The 21,685-nt window shown below is 35.3% G+C and overlaps 1 protein-coding gene across 1 annotated transcript in view; it reads left to right on the top strand.

The window, feature by feature from the left end:
- ADAM10 (ADAM metallopeptidase domain 10) overlaps positions 1 to 21,685 on the top strand; it is a 126,904-nt gene that overhangs the window by 54,132 nt on the left and 51,087 nt on the right. The window contains exons 4-5 of the mRNA XM_025472659.3: positions 464 to 622; positions 17,146 to 17,246. Coding sequence (XP_025328444.1) covers positions 464 to 622; positions 17,146 to 17,246 — 260 coding nt within the window. The remainder of the gene's footprint in view (positions 1 to 463; positions 623 to 17,145; positions 17,247 to 21,685) is intronic.

The following is a 21,685-nucleotide window of genomic DNA, read 5'->3' as shown; positions in this document are numbered from 1 at the left end:
CTGAGATCAAGAGTCAGACACTTAACCAACTGAGCTACCCAGGCATCCCTCAAAAACCACCCAGGCGCTCCTCAAAAGATACTTTAATATCTTTATTTTTGTAGTGCATATTTTATCAGTGGATCTGCTTGCTTCTTTCTGAATTTAAGTTAATTTAACAATTATTTATTGAATGACTTGAATGCTTGCCAGATACTATGCTTAGATGCTGGGAATAGGTTTGTCAGTGAGACAGATGTTCTGTTTGTCACTGTTGTTATCTAATAATCGTATAGATTTTAACCAAGTACTAGTTGCTAATCACATCTCAAATTCAGCTTGATATATTTTATGTGAAAAGTAATTTCCTCAATAAATTTGTGTTCAAGTTCTTAAAATATGTAAGAATGGCTTTTTGAAGAAGAATGAATTTAACACTTATGTGAAAATTAATTTTTCAAGAGTTTCTTGCTTTCATTAAAAGGTGAAGAAGGAAGTTTTAGCCATGGGTCTGTTATTGATGGAAGATTTGAAGGATTCATCCAGACTCGTGGCGGCACGTTTTATGTTGAGCCAGCAGAGAGATATATTAAAGACCGAACTCTGCCCTTTCATTCCGTCATTTATCACGAAGATGATATCAGTAAGTACTTAAATTTTATCAAGTAGCCTTTTGCAAAAAGGCATATATATAGTTAAAAGTATATAGAGACATAGAAAACCTGAGCTATTTTCAGTCCTAAGCTATTAATCAGGCTAGAAAACATTTTCACAGCCAAAATCTTAGTTTAACGAATAATAGACCTATATAAGGAGGTAATTTCCTTGTCAATCCATGCCAGTCCTACTTTGTTGATAAGATAAAACAATTTCTTCCTCCCTCCCTCCCTTCCTTCCTTCCTTCCTTCTCTTTCGTTCGTTCATTTGAAAGATTTTATTTATTTATTAGAGACAGAGAGAGAGAGAGGGAGGGAGAGAGGCAGAGACACAGGCAGAAGGAGAAGCAGGCTCCATGCAGGGAGCCTGACGTGGGACTCGATCCTGGGTGTCCAGGATCAGGCCCTGGGCTAAAGGCAGGCTAAACCGCTGAGCCACCCCAGCTGCCCGATAAAACCAATTCTATTTGAACTATGAGTCAACCAACTCTGACTGAATTGGAAATTCTGTATTCTGATATCAGCCAGTCATTTAATGCCATAGTGTCTTTGTGTGTATGGCCTTCTGAAGCATCATTATTTTCTTCTTCTTTTTTTTTTTTTATTTAAGATTTTACTTATTTGAGAGAGAGAGTGAGAAAGAGAGCACAAGCAAGGGGAGGGACAGAAGGAAAGGGAGAAACAGATTCCTTGCTGAGCAGCAGGGAACCCAACTTAGGGCTCCATCCTAGCACTCTGGGGTCATGACCTGAGCCAAAAGCAGACACTTAACCAAATGTGCCACCCAGGCTCCTCCTCCTCCTCATTATCTTCTAATGTAAATTTCAGGGGGGAGGGCAGCCCTGGTGGTGCAGTGGTTTAAATAAATCTTAAAAAAAAAATTTCAGGGGGGGATATTTGTGTAGTATTTAAGGAATATTTTAGATATTTTTGTAATTTCTAAATCCTTTGAATCTTTCTTTATGGAATCTTGAAATAATGATTTGATTTCAGCTTGATAAGACTCCAGGTTTATCATGATGGATTTTGTCCTTTACCATGGTTTTTATGTGATGGTGATTTGTTGGGAGAGTTTTCTTTCTGTGTTTTTTTTTTTTTTAAATTTTTATTTATTTATGATAGTCACACACAGAGAGAGAGAGAGAGAGGCAGAGGGAGAAGCAGGCTCCATGCACTGGGAGCCCGACGTGGGATTTGATCCTGGGTCTCCAGGATCGCGCCCTGGGCCAAAGGCAGGCGCCAAACCGCTGCGCCACCCAGGGATCCCTCTTTCTGTGTTTTAAGAGTAGAAAATGTACTTAGATTTCACTGTTTAATTTTACCATTGTCCATATATTTCTGGTCCTCTAATCACAAGAATGCTTCAGTGAAATACCATAGAAATACATTCTTCTAATTTATAATGCTTAAATACTCATGTTTTATTAAATACTCATTTTTTTTTAATACTCATGTTTTTAATGAGTTTTATTTTTGACTGTAGTTAGGCTAGTCTCTCATTTTTTTGCCTGTTTTCCTAACTGGGCAACTTTCTTCTGGCTTCATTTTCCATTCTACAACCAGAAATTTATGTCAGTAATTTCATTCTCACTCCTAATAATCTACTGAAAAGCCTAACCATCTTGGCTTTTTGCTCCATCAGCTCTGACAGTTTCCATACTTCTTCATTCTTTCCAACTGCTTGTTATCTCTGATGCTGGATTGCAATAGAAAATAGAATAATTATTCTAGATAGTATGCATTTATAATATTTAGCTACTTGTTAATTCATAAATTCATTAGTGCTACTTGCCTATATTACTGTTATTATTATTATTATTTTTAATGCTACTGCCCATATTTTTACTCATCCCTGTTTGATTCCTTTTCCAGTTTCCCCTACTGGTATTTCAGACTCTTCTCAAGATCTGTGCTACAGTCCTTCACAAGCTGGAATATGAATTCCTTTGCCTTCCTTTCTTTGTGCCAACAGAATTACTATTTACTTGATTTGTATGTTACTTTGTAATTTTGTTAGTGATTTAATCTTCTTGCAGGTTTTCCTTTCCTATGAGGGTATATAAGTTCTCCAGCTGTGGTTTCTGTTTCTTTTGCTCCTTTAACATTCCAAATGTTATTTATATGTTTTTTTTTTTATTTTTTAAAGATTTTCTTTATTTATTAATGAGAGAGAGAGGCAGAGATACAGGCAGAGGAGAAGCAGGCTCCATGCAGGGAGCCTGACGCGGCACTTGATCCTCGGACTCCAGGATCAGGCCCTGGGCTGAAGGCGGCACTAAACCGCTGAGTCACCTGGGCTGCCCAATTCCAAATGTTATTTAATCTCTGGAGCAGATTCTTTTTTTTTTTTTTTAAGATTTATTTATTTATTCATGATAGACATAGAGAGAAACAGACAGACAGAGGGAGAAGCAGGCTCCACGGTGGGAGCCCGATGCAGGACTTGATCTTGGAACTCCATGATCGCGCCTTGCAAAGGCAGGCGCCAAACTGCTGAGCCACCCAGAATCCCCTGGAGCAGATTCTTTATAGATACTTAGTGAAATCTTGAAACATTTTCTTTACAAGATTTTCTCAAAATCAAACAAGGCCTTTTGGGAAAGGAGGGAGAGAGGAAGAGAGTAATGGACAGATTTTGAATTCCTGTTTTTATTTGTATTATCAAACTTGATCCTTTACTGATTTACACTTCCCATAAGCACTCTAAACTGTTTGTTCTGCCTTTTATGATTTCTATTATTACATCTTCTCTCTCATTTCCTTCCTTCTCCTGTCTACTTGTAAGTAGGTTAAGCATATTCTGCTCTTTTTTCGCACTTTTATTTCTTCCTGTCCTATAATTGCATTTTTCCACTTTGCATCTTCCAAATACCTTCCTTTATGTCAATCTTTCTTTTTCCCCAAAGATGATGAGTTAGCTTGAAAGATCAATTACATTGGATGTGACTGAGTTTACTGTTCCTTTTGGCATTTAACTTTACCATTGAGTTCAGCTATTTTTACTTCTAATAACATACTAATAATATGTATGTTCATTAAAAGAAAAAAAACGGATGTTCCTGCTAAGGAGATCTTTTCACATTATTATTATATACCAATAGTAGTATTAGAGCTTAGAAATAGTGATGTTTAGAGTGATTTTGTTTATAATATTTTCAACCACTTAAAAATGTAAAAACCTTTCTTAGCTTGCATACCAAACCAGACAATGGTAGTTTGTTTTCCCCTAACTCACTTTTAGTTGGCTCTTTAACCTCTCTGGGTAGAATACCTAAGGTTATAATACTAGTAGTAGTAGTAGAACAGTTATTACTGTTTAATGTGTCCCTGGCATTATATAAGGTTTTTTGCTTGCATTATTTCATTTAAACTGCATAATAGGGATCCCTGGGTGGCTCAGCGGTTTAGTGCCTGCCTTTGGCCCAGGGCGTGATCCTGGAGTCCCGGGATCGAGTCCCACATCGGGCTCCCTGCATGGAGCCTGCTTCTCCCTCTGCCTATGTCTCTGTCTCTCTGTCTCTTTCTCTCTCTCGGTGTCTCTCATGAATAAATAAATAAAATATTTTAAAAAATATTAAAAAAGATAAACTTCATAATAACACTAAAAGTGTAATAGGCACACATATCCCCCTCTCCCCAGCTTTATAGGTAAGGAAACTTAAGACTTAGAAAACTTATGTCACTAGATTATGGATCTTGTGTTCTTAACCATGTGCTCTTCTGCTTTACTCATGGAAAAAGCTTAAATTCTAACATTACTCCAAGGGGTTCTGGGGCTTTTCTGAAGTCTGTAAACCTCTCTGAATGATACATTTGCATCTCTTGTTATTTTGAGCCAAATTCTTTCCTCAGTGGATGTTCTACTTTACAACTAATTAAAAGGGAAAGGCTGTTCCTTTAATGTATGTTATTATTTTCTTTCTTTTTTTTTAATATTTTGTTTATTTATTCATGAGAGACACAGAGAGAGAAAGAAGCAGAGACCTAGGCAGAGGGAGAAGCAGGCTTCCTCTGGGTAGCCCGATGTGGGACTCGATCCTGGGACTCCAGGATCACGCCCTGAGCCGAAGGCAGATGCTCAACCCCTGGGCCACTCAGGCATCCCTGTATATTATTATTTTCATGTAATTTGCTTAAGTGCCAATAATTTATTTTCACAACTAAATTACGTGTGTGATTGTTTAGATCATTGTGTATATGCCTGAGTGAATTTAGTATCCTGTATGTGTTATTCTCAGCAGAAGCAAATGATGGGTGAGGTATACCAACTTGGGTAGGGGTTCTGATGAGAACTTGGCTACCCTTCATTTAATACCATTTATGCAACTGTAAGCATAGATGTATGAAGCCACCATGGAAAATGATATTGCTGTTCATTAGGGGAATATGGCTTCTGAGGCAGGATCAGAACACAGAAACAGTTTCCAGTGAAATGTTCAATAACTTCTCTAGGCATTTTGATACTCACATGTGATGGTGATAATCACATGTTTTTATCAGCTTAAAATTCACACTAGTTCAATTCTGTACTTAGGTAGTAAAAAGCACTTTTTCCTAGGAGATAGAAGTGTGAACAGTTATGGCAAGGTAAGAATACCATTTAGTCTTTTCTTCATGGTTTGTAAATTTGGAGATTAGATAGATAATCTGCATAAGCAATCTTGCTATCTTACATATTTATATTCAGACATTAAACTAGGAATTCATTGATGTGGATATAACTGGTTTTGGCAGCTTAGGGAGTCTTAGAATCATGGATTTAAAGGTGACCTTATAGATCAACTAGTTTAAAGGGTTTCAGGGCTTAATTCATTTGCTCAAGCTCATAACAAGTTAGTGGCAGACATGGTAGGGAAAAACACAAGAGGTGTCAAAGAAGTGAGGCATGCCATATGTATGAGAAAGGAGTTAGAAGGGAAATCAGGATGATGCACTAGAATAGCTTTGTGACCTTATGGGAAGGTCTTACTTTTGTAATGCTAGTAAGTAGGTTTCATTTTCTATGTATAAAATGAGGGTGTTAGACCAGATTCTTTTTAAAAAAAGATTTTATTTATTTATTCATGAGAGACACAGAGAGGGAGAGGCAGGCTCCTGCAGGGAGCCTGATGTGGGACTGATCCCAGGACCCCCAGGATCACTCCCTGAGCCGAAGGCAAATGCTCAACCACTGAGCCACCCAGGAGCCCCTAGACCAGATTTTTAATATCTCTTATCTCTTCTAAACTTGAATGATATCTAACTACTTTTCCTCTAGAGCTGGAAATATTTTTTTTTTTAAAGATTTTATTTATTTATTCATGATAGAGAGAGAGAGAGGCAGAGACACAGGCAGAAGGAGAAGCAGGTTCCATGCAGGGAGCCCGACGTGGGATTCGATCCCGGGTCTCCAGGATCACACCCTGGGCCAAAGGCAGGCGCTAAACCGCTGCACCACCCAGAGATCCCTAGAGCTGGAAATATTTTTGATTTTGATTATCAAATGTCTATATAAAATGTTTTTGCATGTGAATGAAGTAGAAGTGTATCCACCACCATTAACATTTTTCTTTTAAACAGTTGCATAATATTTTATTGTTTCATTGGTGAATATATTATTTACCAACCCATCAACTGAGTGGACATTTAGGTTGCTTCCCCTTTTTTGCTATTAAACATTGCTGTGGTATATATTATTTTCAAAACTGCTCATATGTAAAGTATACTATCTGATCATTTTTTGGCTTTTTTTTTTTTTTTTTTTTGGCATTTGTATACATCTGTAAAACAATCACCATACTCAAGATAGTGTATATATCCATTGCTCACAAAAAGCTTCCTTCTACTCAGTGTAATCCTTCTCTTCTTCTCAACCCGTCTTTCCTCAGGCACTAAACTGCAGGCTAGTTTACATTTTGTAGAATTCTCTGCAAATGCACTTCTATATTATGTACTCTTAAAAATATTTGGTTTCTTTAATTTAGCAGAGTTTTTTTTGAGATTCATCCATATTGTATATATTAATAGTGCATTCTTTTTTGTTGAGTAGTATTTCATTGTGTGGAGAACATGTTTTTGCATTTGTCTGTTGATGACCATTTGGGTCGTTTCTGTTTTTAGTTATTAAAAAAAAAAGAACTCTAAAGCTTTTGATAAACTCATCAACTATTGATTGTTTAAAGATCATTTTACATATTATCATATGTAAAATTTTGTAAAAAGACAAGAGGATGAAACAAATACTAAGGACTTTTAATGTTTTGGTCTAATACCTGAGCTCTAGAGAGGGGATATTTTGGAAATTTAAGATGAGCCTGTGGAAGCAAGAGAGCAGAAGGAACATTCATCTTAGGTGAGTTGTGTATAGATTCTGTCTCCCTCAAACCAATACTCATACTTCAAAATGCAGTTCAAAGATAATCTCCTAGAAGCGTTTTCTGGCCCTCTCTTGACTGCTGTTTATGTATTGGTGAGTCCTCACTGTGTTTTGAATCCAGCAGTTTACAGGTCAGTTGTCCATATGATTGACCTCTGGTAAGAGTTGAGGAAGGAAAATAGCTGTTGACTGGATGAATACATTAAGTTCAACCAGTATTTAACTGTTCATTAACTGTGGATGATTTCAGCAACACTTAACACTTAGATAGTTAATATTTAAATGGATACTTGTTTATATGTCTAACACACCAACTAGACAGTAAGCTCTTTGAGGGTCCATACTCTGTGTCTGTTAATTTTTGTGTCCCTGATATTTGGTAACTGATAGTTTTTTCCTCTCATTATTTGTTTTGTAAATAAATTAGTGCAAATAAGAATAACATTGACGTACAATTAGGAAATTTATGTGCATACATGCCTTAATTTTGAACAGGGTCTATGTTATAGTGATCTGTAAAGTGCTTAGAGATTTAAAACACACTTTCATGTAGAAACAGTTTTAAGTTGCAGACAGTTCCTAGTTATTGCAGGTGGAATGAAGGCTAAAAGGAGATTATTGGAGTCAGTTTAGAGGTCTTTGGTTAATGGATGACCTTTGAAGTGGAATGGAAACCAGCTGCTGACTGAAAAATTAAATTCAGAAGTGTTTATTGATTTGTGAATGTACAGGAAGGATTAAGACTTTAAATCCTTCAGGGGAATTTTTAATCAGTAATCTAGTCGGAATGTGATAAATGCTTAACGAAAGTGTCACCAAGGCACTGAGGATAGTGCAACCTCAAGGAGCCTTAAGGATAGATACTTAGGAAGACTTCTTGGGGGAGGTGGCATTTGACTTGAATCTTGAACATAGGATAGACTTTTGGCTGTTAGAGATAAGAATCTCTGAAGACAAAAGAAAGGTAGCTATTACTCTGGCTGTAGTAATATTTGTTTTTAGCTGCCACAGCTCAGGAACTCAGAAAGGAAAGGAAACTGTCATCTTCTTTGGCCCTGACTCACCTGTTTTCTGTTTATAGGGGTATAGTCTCAGATTTAATGAATGGAAATGATGGTCATGTTAAATCAGTATATTACAAGTTTTCATTACAAGTTTTATTTTTAAATTTTACAGGTTTTACAAGTTTTCATTACAGGTTTGATTTGTAAGTTTTACAGGTTTTAATGATTGATTAATTATTTTAAAAATTTGAGTGTAGTTGATTAATTTGTTAACCTTATTTGAGTGCCTAATTTGTATAAGACGCTTTTAGATACTGCAGACACAGAGATTCTTCTCCTAATGTATCTTAGAATCTAGTGATTCTATTTATAATTGATCAGAATAATGGAGCAGCATTGCTCCTGTTGACCTGATGCCCATGATCCTACCTGGCCCCCACCACTAATCCTTAGAAACCAGAAATGGAGAAGGACATGCCTGGCCCAGCTTCCCATCTCTGTTTCCTGGGAGATCAGTGTTAGTGCATGTGGAAAAAGGGACCACCTTCAGCTTCCTCTCCTTCTCAGGGACAGTCAGGGATTGGGTACAGGTGTTTGGGAGAAAGGGACTCCTATTCCCTGGAATTAGAAGAGAGAAGGAGATTTGGGGTCTGCCCTAGCCATTCTTTGATTCCTCCAAACTCATCTTCTGTCCTAAAAAAAAAAAAAAAAAAAAGAAATAGCTTACTTCTTCCTTTCACTGTTCTTCAATGAAGTGAATCCTTGTTGATTTTTGGCAACTTTAGGAATAAAAGGTATTTTTGTGGGCAAGGACCTACCCACCTACCCTCCAGATATTAACAAAACCACTTTTTGTTCATTGTCTGTGAAGTCAATCTGTTTTAAATTCAATTAAGATAATAAAAGTTAGATTATTTCATTGGATTTGGTGATTCTTAGCATGTTATTGGAGAGATTACACCAAATTTTTTTTTTAAAGATTTTATTTATTTATGAGAGAGACAGAGACAGAGAAAGAGAGGCAGAGGGAGAAGCAGGCTCCATGCAGGGAGCCCGATGCGGGACCTGATCCCCGGACCCTGGGATCATGCCCTGGGCTGAAGGCGGCGCTAAACTGCTGAACCACCCAGGGATCCCTGATTACACCAAATTTTGACTGTGAGAGTGTCATCTCATAACCAAGGCCTTGGACTTTGCAATCACATTTCTAATCTGCCAGTCACACAGAATGTAGGGGAAGCCTTACTGGGAATAGTGAGGATGCAAGGGGTTGCAAGGTCTACACTAGTTAGTATGTAGTGAAAAGTGGGTGTTTCATGCACCAGTTCTGTTGGACAGAAATCTGAATGGTAAATATTTTCTTCTTCCTGGAGTGGATGATTGAGAGTTAACCAGAACTATTTCCTGCTTGAGGTAGTATCACAATATATGTATTATTTATATTTGCTCCTCCTACAGCAAAACAAAAGCAAGCAGTTGGCATGCAAAAGAACTGGAAGAAAGGCAATAGATTTAAAGCCTATCTTTGTTTTAAATAGGCTGAATATTCTACACCAATGATTCATTCTTTGTTAAAGAATATGCTGTTTGGCCTTTTCAGAGGAACTACAGTGCATCCTATGATTTAGCATCACAATGAGGGCTTATTCATTAGTTGAACAAAGGCTTTTTCTAGAAATGGGGATTATATTGTCAGTAATTTTAGAGGGAAAATGTCATTGTCCATTTTCATAGTTAATGTGGTGACCAGGGAAAATAGGGTCTTTTAGAAGTTTTGAAAGTAATTGGAAAAATTTTACACTTGATTCCTTTTTTTTTTTCCCCCCTGTTGGGACAGTTTTGTGCTAACAGAATTTGAAGCATATATAATACAGTTTTGTTGGAAATAATCTGTTTACCAAGCTTTCAAAAGGAATGTCTGTATCTAGTTTATTATATATAAAATACAACTTGTAAAGAGATAAAACATTATATTTTTCTTTTTAGATACTCTAATTCTTGATGTTTCTAATATTTTAGAATATGGTGTGCTAAATAATAGTTTTATTGGTTTTTATTCCCTTATACATTTATAAATAATAATTAGATTTTTAGTATTGAGATTTTTATTATATTTAATATGAAGGTATTACTATTTTCATATTAAAAATTTTAAAGGTTGAGAACAATTGTAATTTTCCCATATTAAGATCACTTTGCATAGTTTCTGCTGGCATGGTCAGTTTTACTGCCACTACTAACGTGCCTATAGTTACCTGGATAAGTAGGATTGAGAACGGACTCTGGAAATATAGTGTCATTGCTAGGTAGCAAAAAGGAACTGCTGGAGCTTATAGACCATTCTTTTTGAGTGAGAATATTCATAGTTACCAGTTTTCTCTGGGCCCATTCAGTTGCAGGGATGTAGGTAGAGGGTTCATTTAAACAGGATTTGGGTGAGAGTTGAGATTGAGGGGGCAAGGAACTTTTAAGGCAATATAGCAAAGTAGTTATGATAATAAGGGACTACTGGATTTAAGCAGAATAAACAGAAGAAAGAGAATATCCAGTGATAGTGAACAAGGTGGTAACATTGGTAGATTGAAAGATCTTAGTGGTGTTGTAGGACTGTTGGAGAGAATTTTCAGAAAAAGATAATTGGTGGAAAGAAAGTAGGATGTGCAAGTTGAGGTTGTAAATGGGTTTCAGTTATTAGTAATGACAGATTCAAAAGAATGTGTAAGTGAGAACTTGATGTAGGATAAGATCACTGGAGAAAAGGTAGTGTAAGTGTACTGGAAAAATCATCAATATTAATGCTGAAGTCACTCAGAATTATGTCGGGGTGATGTCAGAGAGAGTGACAATGAGAAGCTATAAAAATAAGGAAATAAAAGGAAGTAATGACTTGGGGGCAGCAAATACCTAGAAGGAGTTAGAGTAGTTGGTGATACAGTCTCATGACTATAAAAGCTAAATAACAATGAGAATAGTCCTGATGGTCCCTTTGGCAGAAAGTGGTAGATGGTTGTGAGTGTTTAGTGACATGAGGGGCAGGGGAATGTTTTCTCAAGAACAGGAAGAGTTCTTGGATTCCACCTTGATTTTTGCTGGAGTTCTCCTGATTGAGTCTCTTGACCTCGGCTAGATGATGGACCAGAGGAGATGATTTTCTGAAATATAAGTATTCTCTTGGTTCCAGCCAAATGCAACTTATTGAGGTGTGTTGGGGCAGAGCAGTCTTATTTTAGGCAGTCTTTTTACCCTGGGGAATGATGGCCTGCAAGGTGGTGATTCTGTTCTTAAGTTTCTGCTGGCTTCCTTCCAACTGCTGCTGTTAGCCTATAGGTGGTGTGCTATTATATATTATTTGACTTCTGACTGTGGAGAAGTGGTAGGAAGAAATCAATTCTAATATCGGCTTCATATACAATGTCACAAATACGTATGTGTGTGTATACCTGTATATGTTATTTTATACTTATAAATATATTAGCTTTATATATTTTATTGTGTAGATGAGATACCCATTAGACAGTAGTTGAGTACCGTAATAATAATGTTCAAATGCTACAAGTCAAAACCACAATGAGATACCACCTCACACCAGTGAGAATGGGGCAAATTAACAAGGCAGGAAACCACAAATGTTGGAGAGGATGCGGAAAAAAGGGAACCCTCTTACACTGTTGGTGGGAATGTGAACTGGTGCAGCCACTCTGGAAAACTGTGTGGAAGTTCCTCAAAGAGTTAAAAATAGACCTGCCCTATGACCCAGCAATTGCACTGTTGGGGATTTACCCCAAAGATACAGATGCAATAAAATGCCGGGACACCTGCACCCCGATGTTTATAGCAGCAATGGCCACAATAGCCAAACTGTGGAAGGAGCCTCGGTGTCCATCGAAAGATGAGTGGATAAAGAAGATGTGGTTTATGTATACAATGGAATATTACTCAGCTATTAGAAATGACAGATACCCACCATTTGCTTCGACGTGGATGGAACTGGAGGGTATTATGCTGAGTGAAGTAAGTCAGTCGGAGAAGGACAAACATGTTCTCATTCATGTGGAGAATATAAATAATAGTGAAAGGGAATATAAGGGAAGGGAGAAGAAATGTGTGGGAAATATCAGAAAGGGAGACAGAACGTAAAGACTGCTAACTCTGGGAAACGAACTAGGGGAGGTGGAAGGGGAGGAGGGCGGGGGGTGGGAGTGAATGGGTGACGGGCACTGGGGGTTATTCTGTATGTTGGTAAATTGAACACCAATAAAAAATAAATTAAAAAAAAAGGAAAAAAAAGGAAAAAAATAATGTTCAAATGTTCAGCATCAGTGCTAATATATTGATGACAACAGAGTGCCAGTGTGTCTAATATTATTAATAATATCTGAAAAGTATATTTTACTGGATTACTATATAATAGAGGCTGCTGAATATGTATAAATAAAGATTTTATTTATTTGAGAGAGAGAGAGAGAGAGAGAGAGAGAGAATGAGCTCAAGTGAGGAGGGAGGGAAAGGGGAGAGGGAGAAAAAAAGTCCGTGCTGAGTAGGGAGCTGGACTTGGAGCTCAATCCCAGGACCTAAATCATGACCTGAGCCAAAGTGAGGCAGCCAACTGACTGAGCCACTCAGGTACCCCCCCTTAGTATGTTTTGAATGGAGGTGTATCCTAATTCCTGTCGTGGTCAGATTATATTTGTTATTTCTCAAATTTGAATAATATCAAGGATATCAACTGATTTATATGTTGAAGTAATATAATTGAACTAAATTATGTATTGAAGCAAAACTGTTATTTTGACATGTTTGTTATGTGGTGGACTTAAAACCATATTGCTAACAATTTCACAGCTCTTTCTACTTTTTAAAACTGAAAATCTTGCATTGAGTAAATCTTCTTAAACTGTTTGAACAGTGATAATAGCACATTTCTCTAAGTATGTGAAATATTTTATCAGAGTGTTAATAGAGTTTACGAGTTTCTGTCTTCAGCTGAAAGTGGAATTATTACCATGAGTATAGTAAGTCTTCAGCTTAACTCTGTGCCTGATTTTTTTTTTAGGGGGGGTGGGGGGCAAAAGTTCTATCTGGGGATGAGTGAAAACTAGTTATAAATGAAAACATCAGAAAGTGACAGTAACTACTAACACTGCTAAAGAATTTCTGATATGCTAGTCTGAGATTATTTTGGTACTGTCTGTGATTGGAAAAATTTGCCAAATGCCATTGAAGAGCAGGTATAAAATCAGTTTTTCTTTCCTTGACAAACGTTTTCACAATGTATTAAGGCAGTGCTAACTGCATTATCAAACAGTCCCCAAATTCAGTGACAAAATGTACTGAAAGCTCATTTCTCATTATGTAACAGTTTAATGTGAATATTCCTCATCAGACAGCTTTTCACAGTTCAGGAATTCAGGGTACTATTTCATACTTTCCCAGGTTGTCTCCCACTAGCAATTCAGAAGGGGAAAAGAGCACGAAGGATCATTCTTGTGCACTTCCCTACTGCTCACATTCCTTCAACTTGAACTTGGTTATATGTCACACCTAACTTGGAAGGGAGCCGGGAAATTCAGTCTAGCTTTATATGCAGGTTGATGAGGACCTATTGGTCAGTGGCTGCCAAACTATGCCAAGAATAATTTTTTTTTTCAAATAAGATTTTTGAATAGTTTAAAAACTTTTTTTCTATTGGTTAAGTGATATACTGATATGAAGGGTTTTGGGACATTTATGTATTTTGGTAAACAAATTTGGTTTTGGTAAACAAATTATCCCTTTGCCCCCATATTCTTTCTTTTCTTCTTTCCTTTCTTCCTTTATTTCTGATAGTGATGAGGTGTGTGGGATGGGGAGACCAGGTATAGTAGACATTTAGGGAAAGTTCATCTGAAAATTGATAGTAATGATTTAATCACAGGGCTTGTCTTTTGAAAGGCTAAGTTAAATAGTTTTTTATTTGGGAGTGGGATCTCAGTGTCCATGCTTGTGTGTTTCTGTTCATGTCTCTGTGTGAGAGAGAGCAGTTTGGGCTTGGGGGTTATTAAGATGGTTTCAAGAAATGTCATGATAAAATCAGAACTATAGTTTAAAATAGTTCTTTTTTAAAAGTTTTTAATTTAATTCCCATATAGTTAACATATAGTGTTATATTAGTTTCAGGTGTCAAAATAGCTCTTTTTTATGTGTGTATTGGGAGATGTCTAATTCAACTATAAGAATTTCCTCAAATGGTAAATATACATTTATTTCATTGAACTTAAATTTGCCTATGGTAAGTGGTAAAATAGATTCTTATTAACTAAAATACCAACGTAATAAACAAATCTAAATTAAGGCACTACAAACTGACCCATTTATGACAAAATAAGAGCATAACATGCTAATTGAATAGTAAGTTAGTTGCTTATCACATTGGAACAGAAACTAAACTTTTGAAAGAATATAAATTAGTTTCATCCATTTTATATGACAAAATATTTTGTGAGCAGTAACTCAGTGCATTTTTTTACTTATCTGCCTAGTTGCTGCCAGGGTCAGCAGAAGGATTCCTCCTTATACACGTTGTTATCTTAAATAGATAAACCATTTTCTTAGCCATGAGTTAAGGGAAAACTAAGTCAAAGAATCAGTTAACATTCTTAGTTACTGGAATTTGGACTATCCTGGTATGGGGGTAAAATAAAATAGCACAAAATTATGGATATAGAAATGATATTAAACTATGAACTTGATTTTATAATAACAATTAAAATAAGTAACAAAATTCCAAAGGATCAATGTGCTATTAACTGGAAAAGATACTTAAGTATGTGTGTAAACTTGCCTATGAGTATGACTGTATATTTTTTATTTATTTATTAAAATATGTGTTCTTGGCATGGAGGAACTTCTTCACCTGGTGGTTCAGGCAAACTAGACTCCAGTAAGAATCTGGGCAAGGCTCATTGGGTATTTTCAGTTAAAATTACATTATCAGAGGAAGGTATTGTGATGATTATAATCCCAAGCCTTCTAAAAGGTGATAATTGAAAATCTGGGGATATTACATTGGAAAACTTTTCAGCCTTTGTGGTAGATACTTATTAGATACATGTTATTGGGTGGTGGTGTGTTTTTACTTTCCCAAAGTCAACCTTTGAAATGCTAAAATAATAAACATACTAGGTTTTTTTTCTCATTTGGTATTTCAGTTGTATTTTCCACTTTGAAGTCATTTGAATTTGTTCTACCTCTTTTAGTCTTGATTTTATTTTGAAAATTTTACACTTAAAAAAAAAGTTAAAGGAATTGTGCAGTAAACATATATATCCTCCTCCCAGATCTGCCATTAAAATTTTTTTTTCTTTTTTTTTTTTTTTACCCTTCATACACTTCTTGGAGAACTATTTGAGAATAGGTTGCAGACATCATGAAACTTCACTGCTAAACACATCCCCTAAAACACACACTCCCTAAGAATTTTTACATTTTCATAAATAGCTACAGTAGTATTTCACCCCTATAAAAATTAACACTAATTCAGTAATATTATTTACTACTTGTCTATAATAAAATTTCTCCAGTTGTCCTAAAAATACATTTGTTTGCATTTGTATATTATGTCTCTTTTAATATCTTAATTACCAGGCTCCCACACCCTTAGTTATCAACTTTTTCTGTTTTTTTCTTTAAGTGACATTGCCATTTTTCACATGTCTAGGTCAGGGACTTATAGGATATTCTGCATTTTGGTGTATCTGATTGTTTATTCATGATGAGATTCAGTGAATATATTTTGTTAAGAATATTGTGTAGGGAAAGATAGATATTCCTTACTGCATCACATCAGGAGGCACATATCTTTCTACTACACGGGCTTATTAGCTTGATCATTTGGTAAATGAAATGATAATTATTATATCTTTAGTGTGAAGATACCACTTTCCTTTATAAAGTAATAAGTAATCTGTGAGGTGATACTTTCAGAGTCTATGAATATCCAGTAACCCCATATCTTTCACTCAGTGGTTTTAATACCCATTAATGATCCTTACCTAAATCACTTTATACTTGTGGAGTTATAAAGTGGTAACTTTTTAACTCTATCATTTCACATTTATTGACTGGAATTTTATAGCTTTTGCAGTCTTAACCTCTGATAAAAAAATCTAAAGTTTAAGTCAGAGCTGTTAATATCAGTAAATGTAGGTTGTCCTGTAACCCCTGTCTCTTAACTGCCAGATTAAATTAGTATTGTACTATTTAATTAGTATTCCAAAGAAATAGGTCACTAGTATCCACTTCAGGTTCTAGATTTTCTTAAGAAACTACCTGCAGTATTTCTAATTATAATTCTTTGTACTATATCTTAAGCTACTTAAAAATTTTTCAGTGCTTCCCTTCTCACCCATGTCTCAGTATTTTATTTTGATAGTTCACTGAATTATGGTAACTTGATTAAATTATAAGACATGGTCATGATTAGGGAGAACCCTAACAAAGAAGAGGTATGTGAAATTTGAGAGAGTGAAATAAATTTTTAAATGACTAAAATGGAACAGCTATCTAGAAATAGAACCAATTCAGTTAAGGATTAATTAATCACTGTTTAATTATAAAGGGAAAACAAATGATGATAAAATAGTTATTGGCTTATAAAGCATTCAGTTGAGTTACACCTGGAAGAAATTTAAACAGTCTTTTTCTGTGCCATGGAACATGTTTGAAGGACACTTTTCCTTGTGGCCAGTTGGTATTCATTGAAGGAATTCAAGCCAAATAGAATATTATATTAGTCTAACTGTAGTTCAGATTGAGGTATACATTTGCAGCATAGGAAACTTAATGTATTTGGAGGGAAAGTTATAAATTACAAAATGAAGTAAATTGCAGTATTAACATATTTTATATATCTGAAGTGGGAAAGATTGGGAAAGTTAAACCTAGAATGAAGAATGATTATTGTCCTTTTTTAGAATTCCCAAATCATCTATATGACGAAATTGTAGAAACCAGTGGTATTTTATTGAGGGAGAACTTATGAACCTGCCAGGTTTTAAATTATAATGCTCAATAAGCATGTATGGCTTTTCGTTAATTTTGAGTTTTTCATTTGTAGGATGATTAGTAATCTCTAAACATGTAATAGTAATGACATTACTTTTTTGTGTTTTAGACTATCCCCATAAATATGGCCCACAGGGGGGCTGTGCAGATCATTCAGTATTTGAAAGGATGAGGAGGTACCAGATGACGGGTGTAGAGGAAGTATCACGGGTAAGGATTTTAATACTAGCTTGCATTTAAGAAACGGAAATGAACTTGGACATGTATTCCTGCATTAAAAATGTATGTTTTAGAATTTCTGAAAGATTTATATCACAATGGGGAAATACTTATATATTTTTATGTTCAAAATGGCTAGGTAACTTGCCTACAATAAAGACAAGGTGCTGAGATTGGAATACAAATCTGTTGACTCAAAAAACATTAAGTTACATATCCACAAGATACTCTGTCTTACATGTTTTGTTGGTCAGATTACAAAAAATTTAGTGTGAGTATGTGTTTTGTATAAATATTTGTATTAGTATGAAAATTAGAGCAACTGGATTCCTTTGGTTTGCCTGGGACTTCCCCAATTTAATACGAAAAATCATATGTTCTAAGCAAACTGAGATAGTTAGCCACTATAATAAAAATCAGAAGGTTGTTGATATACATATATTTATTTATCTAATTAATTTATTTTTAAAGTAATCTCTATGCCCAGTATGGGGTTCCAACTCCACTTTTGATATTTTAAGTTTTTTTTTCACCATCTGACTGTTGGGTTTTTATTTATTTATTTATTTTGCTCTTTTTTGATCTTTTTAAAAATAGTTCATTCAAAACACAAATTTAAAATGAAAATTGTATTTATGGTAAAACATTTATTATGTATTTTGGCATCTTTTCTAAAAGTAGTAAGATGGAATAATGTTGCTTGAGTTTTTTGAGTCACAAATGCAGAAATGTGTGTTTCTTGATCTGCAAAATGGCACAGATAGTTCTATTTCAGGTGGATCTTCCAAGTCCAAGTGAGATTTTATTCTTGCATTTGTTGAATTTATCAGTCTTCTGCCATATGTCAGAGACTGGTATGTTCTGCAAGTATGTAGAGATGAAGATGAAAGCTTGTTCTCAAAAAAGTTAATACACTTGACCTTTGAGCAGCATGGTGGCAAGGGGTGCTGACCCTTGTGTGATTGAAAATCTGCGTATAACTTTTGACTCCCCAAAAACCTAACTACTGATAGCCTCCTTTGCCTGGATACCTTACTGTTAACATGAATAGTTGATTAATGTATTTTGTATTATATGTATTATATACTGTATTTTTATAATAAGCTAGTAAAAGAAAATGTTACTAAGAAAATTATAAGGAAGAGAAAATACATTTATAGTACCATAGTTTATATATGGAGAAAATCACATATAAGTGGACTCACACAGTTCAAACCCATGAAGGGTTTGTTCAGGGATCAACTATAGTTTAATTGGCAACAGAGAGAAACAATTAAGAGTGGTAAGAGATAGAAGAGGATTAAGCATAGGGTGATACTATACATTTAAGAGGAATAGTTAATCTAGCCTAGGAAGTATTTGAGGACAGTAATCAGAAACTAAAAGAATAAGCAGAAGTTAGATTGGCCATGAAGAGATAGGAAGACAGAAGGAACAGTATATACAAAGGTCAGACAGATAGCAAGACCAGTAAAGAATTTTTAACTCCAGGGTGGGGTACAAAACTAGAGATGGAAAACTAATTAGAAGTGTTTGTTACTCAGTTGAGAATAGTGGCTTGTACTAAGGTATTTGCAATGTGGATAGAGAGGACAAGACTACAGATTGTTAAATAAAAGAGAGTTTAGCAGTGGGTAGATATAATATTCATAAACAAAAATAGATTGCATTTGTTTATATCAGCAGTAGACTACCAGATAAAGAGGACATCATTAATAATATCAAGAATATCATGTATTGAAGAATTAGAGTAACAAAGAAAGATAAGGCCTATATAAGGAAAATTTTAAAACTTTGGGAGAAAAATATAAAAAGATTGATTTTAAATAAATGGAGAGATATACCATAGTTGTGGAAAATAATACCTAATATCATTAAAACTTGCATTTTCCCCATATTGATTTGTAGGTTCACTACAATTCCAATATAAATTACAACAGGGTTATTCACAGGAGAGTGATGGGTTAAAAATGTTATATAGAAAAGTAAAAGAAGAAGTAGGGCCCACCCTAAAGGTGGTAAACAGGAAAGAGGGATTTACCCTGGAAGATATTAAGACTTACTAGAGTAATTGAGAATATGATATTAGTATAGGATGAACAACTTGACCAGAGGAATAAAATTGAGTGCTCAGGAAGCGACCGATAACATGTGTGAAACTTTGTTATGTAGTAGAGGTGGGATCTCAAATCAGTGAGGAAAAGTAGAGATCATTGAATAAGTGGAGCCAAAAAAAAAAAAAAATGCTTGTCTGTTTGGAAAAAAATGAAGTTAGGTCTCCATCTTACATAATATTTAAAACCAAACAAAACTCTAGGTATATTAAAGTGTTAAATGTCTAAAAGGAAAATTTTATAACTCTTAGTGGAAAAAGTAAATGGAGATTTTCCTTCCAGCTGTGCTAGAGTAACTGTTAAGTTAGACCTCCTGTAATTATATGAGGACTGAACTGAACAAAATATATGAAACAATTATTTTCAAACATTGGGTAATGGGCAGTGAAGGACTGAGATCCAGAGAGGGGAGAAATAAATCTCTGTGATTTCTGTCATTTTTTTGACTAGAGAAGGCAAAATTTTAGGTATAGCACAGGGGAAGGGATCTTAGGAAGAGTAAGAAGTACATAGCAGTCTTGCTGAGTGACAAGTGACAACGAAGAGACAGGTCAAAGTTTAGGAAGGCTGAGGTGTCTGGACTTAGGACAGAGTACCTGAGAAGAAAGGACTACACTGAGAAAAAGCTCCAGGTATCTGACAGGGATTACCTTGAGTCTTAGCTGAAAACTAATGTGTGCATGCACAGCATGAAATTGTATTAGACAACTACCAGAGAAGGACAAAGTACTGGAGAATCTATAAATTGAACAACTGTAAGAAATTACACTTGTTTGAGATCTCAAGCTATGCTAGGAGTATATTGGCCTCACCCTAGAGTAAAGACTATTTCAGACCTGCCTTTATTAGGCTGAAAAACTAAGGTTGAAAAAGATCAAAGTGATTTTCAAGTAAATTAGCTCCCCATCAGAATAAAGCTCAATAATACTTGTTAAAGGAGGACACAGAATGCAGATACTCAACAATGTAACATTCATAATGTCTAGGATTCAAAAAACATTACTAGATGGCAAAAAGATGAAAAATGTGATCCATAGTCATGAGGAAAAAACACCCAGATGGAAACAGAACCAGAAATTGCATGCAAGGACTTTAAAGCAACTAGTATTAATATGTTCAAAGAATTACAGAAAAATATGTAGGACCAAATGTAACTTAAAGAACTGTGAAAAGTGCATTTTCTGACATGAAAAATTTAATGGATAGGCTTAAGATTAAATCAGTTACTGCAGAAGCTAACATAAGAAAACTTGAATAAAGGAAAATAAAACAATAGAAACAATCCAAATCTAAGCTCAGAGAGAAAATAATTGGGAGTCCAGGGAGGAGGGACAAGTTTTTCCCACCAACAAAGATTTGAAAAATTACCATTTTCAGAATTTTAAGATATGAAAAAAATTTTAATCCGTAGCCTAAGAAGCTCTTTGAAGCTCAAGCAGTATAAACACAAAATCAAATTACTGGAAATGACTAGAAATGAGAAAATTGTAAAAGCAGGTATAGAGGGTTGCCTGGCTGGCTTAGTCAATGGAGTATGTGACTCTTGAGGTTGTACATTCAAGCCCCACATTGGGTATAGAGATTACTTAAAAATAAAATCCTTAGGGATCCCTGGGTGGCACAGCGGTTTGGCGCCTGCCTTTGGCCCAGGGTGCGATCCTGGAGACCCGGGATCGAATCCCACATCGGGCTCCCTGCATGGAGCCTGCTTCTCCCTCTGCCTGTGTCTCTGCGCCTCTCTCTCTCTCTCTCTGTGACTATCATAAATAAATAAAAATTAAAAAAAAAAAAAAGATTTCCCTTCTCTAATGAGAATTTAAAAAAATAAATAAATAAAATAAAATCCTTAAAAAAAAATAAAGCAGCCATAGAAAAGATACATTTACATATAAGGAACAAATATAAGAATAACTGCTGACTGCCCATCACACACGTTGCAAACTGAAGACATACATGGAATGACTTTTTTATGTGTTGAAAGAAAAACTGTCAAACTAGGATTCTTTATTCTGTGAAAATAATATTGAAAAATGAGAGCAAATTAAAGACCTTTTTTAGACAAAGCTGAGAGAATTTGCCTCTAGGAGATTTACATTGCAAGAAATGTTAAAAGACATTTTTCAGGTAGAAAAAAGATACCAGATAGAAATGCAGATTTATACAAAGAAGTGAAGAGCATAAAATAGTAAATACATAGGGGTGCTTGGGTGGTGCAGTCATTTAAGCCTTTGACTCTTTGTTTCGGTTCAGGTCAGGATCTCCGGGATGTGGGATCAAGTCCTGTGTTGGGCTCCATGCTCTGTATGGAGTCAGCTT

Source organism: Canis lupus, chromosome 30 (assembly GCF_003254725.2).
Source record: "Canis lupus dingo isolate Sandy chromosome 30, ASM325472v2, whole genome shotgun sequence".
NCBI classification, from domain to species: Eukaryota; Metazoa; Chordata; class Mammalia; order Carnivora; family Canidae; genus Canis; species Canis lupus.
Note: the sequence above shows the minus strand (reverse complement) of the source record. Positions and strands in the feature narration are given on the sequence as shown.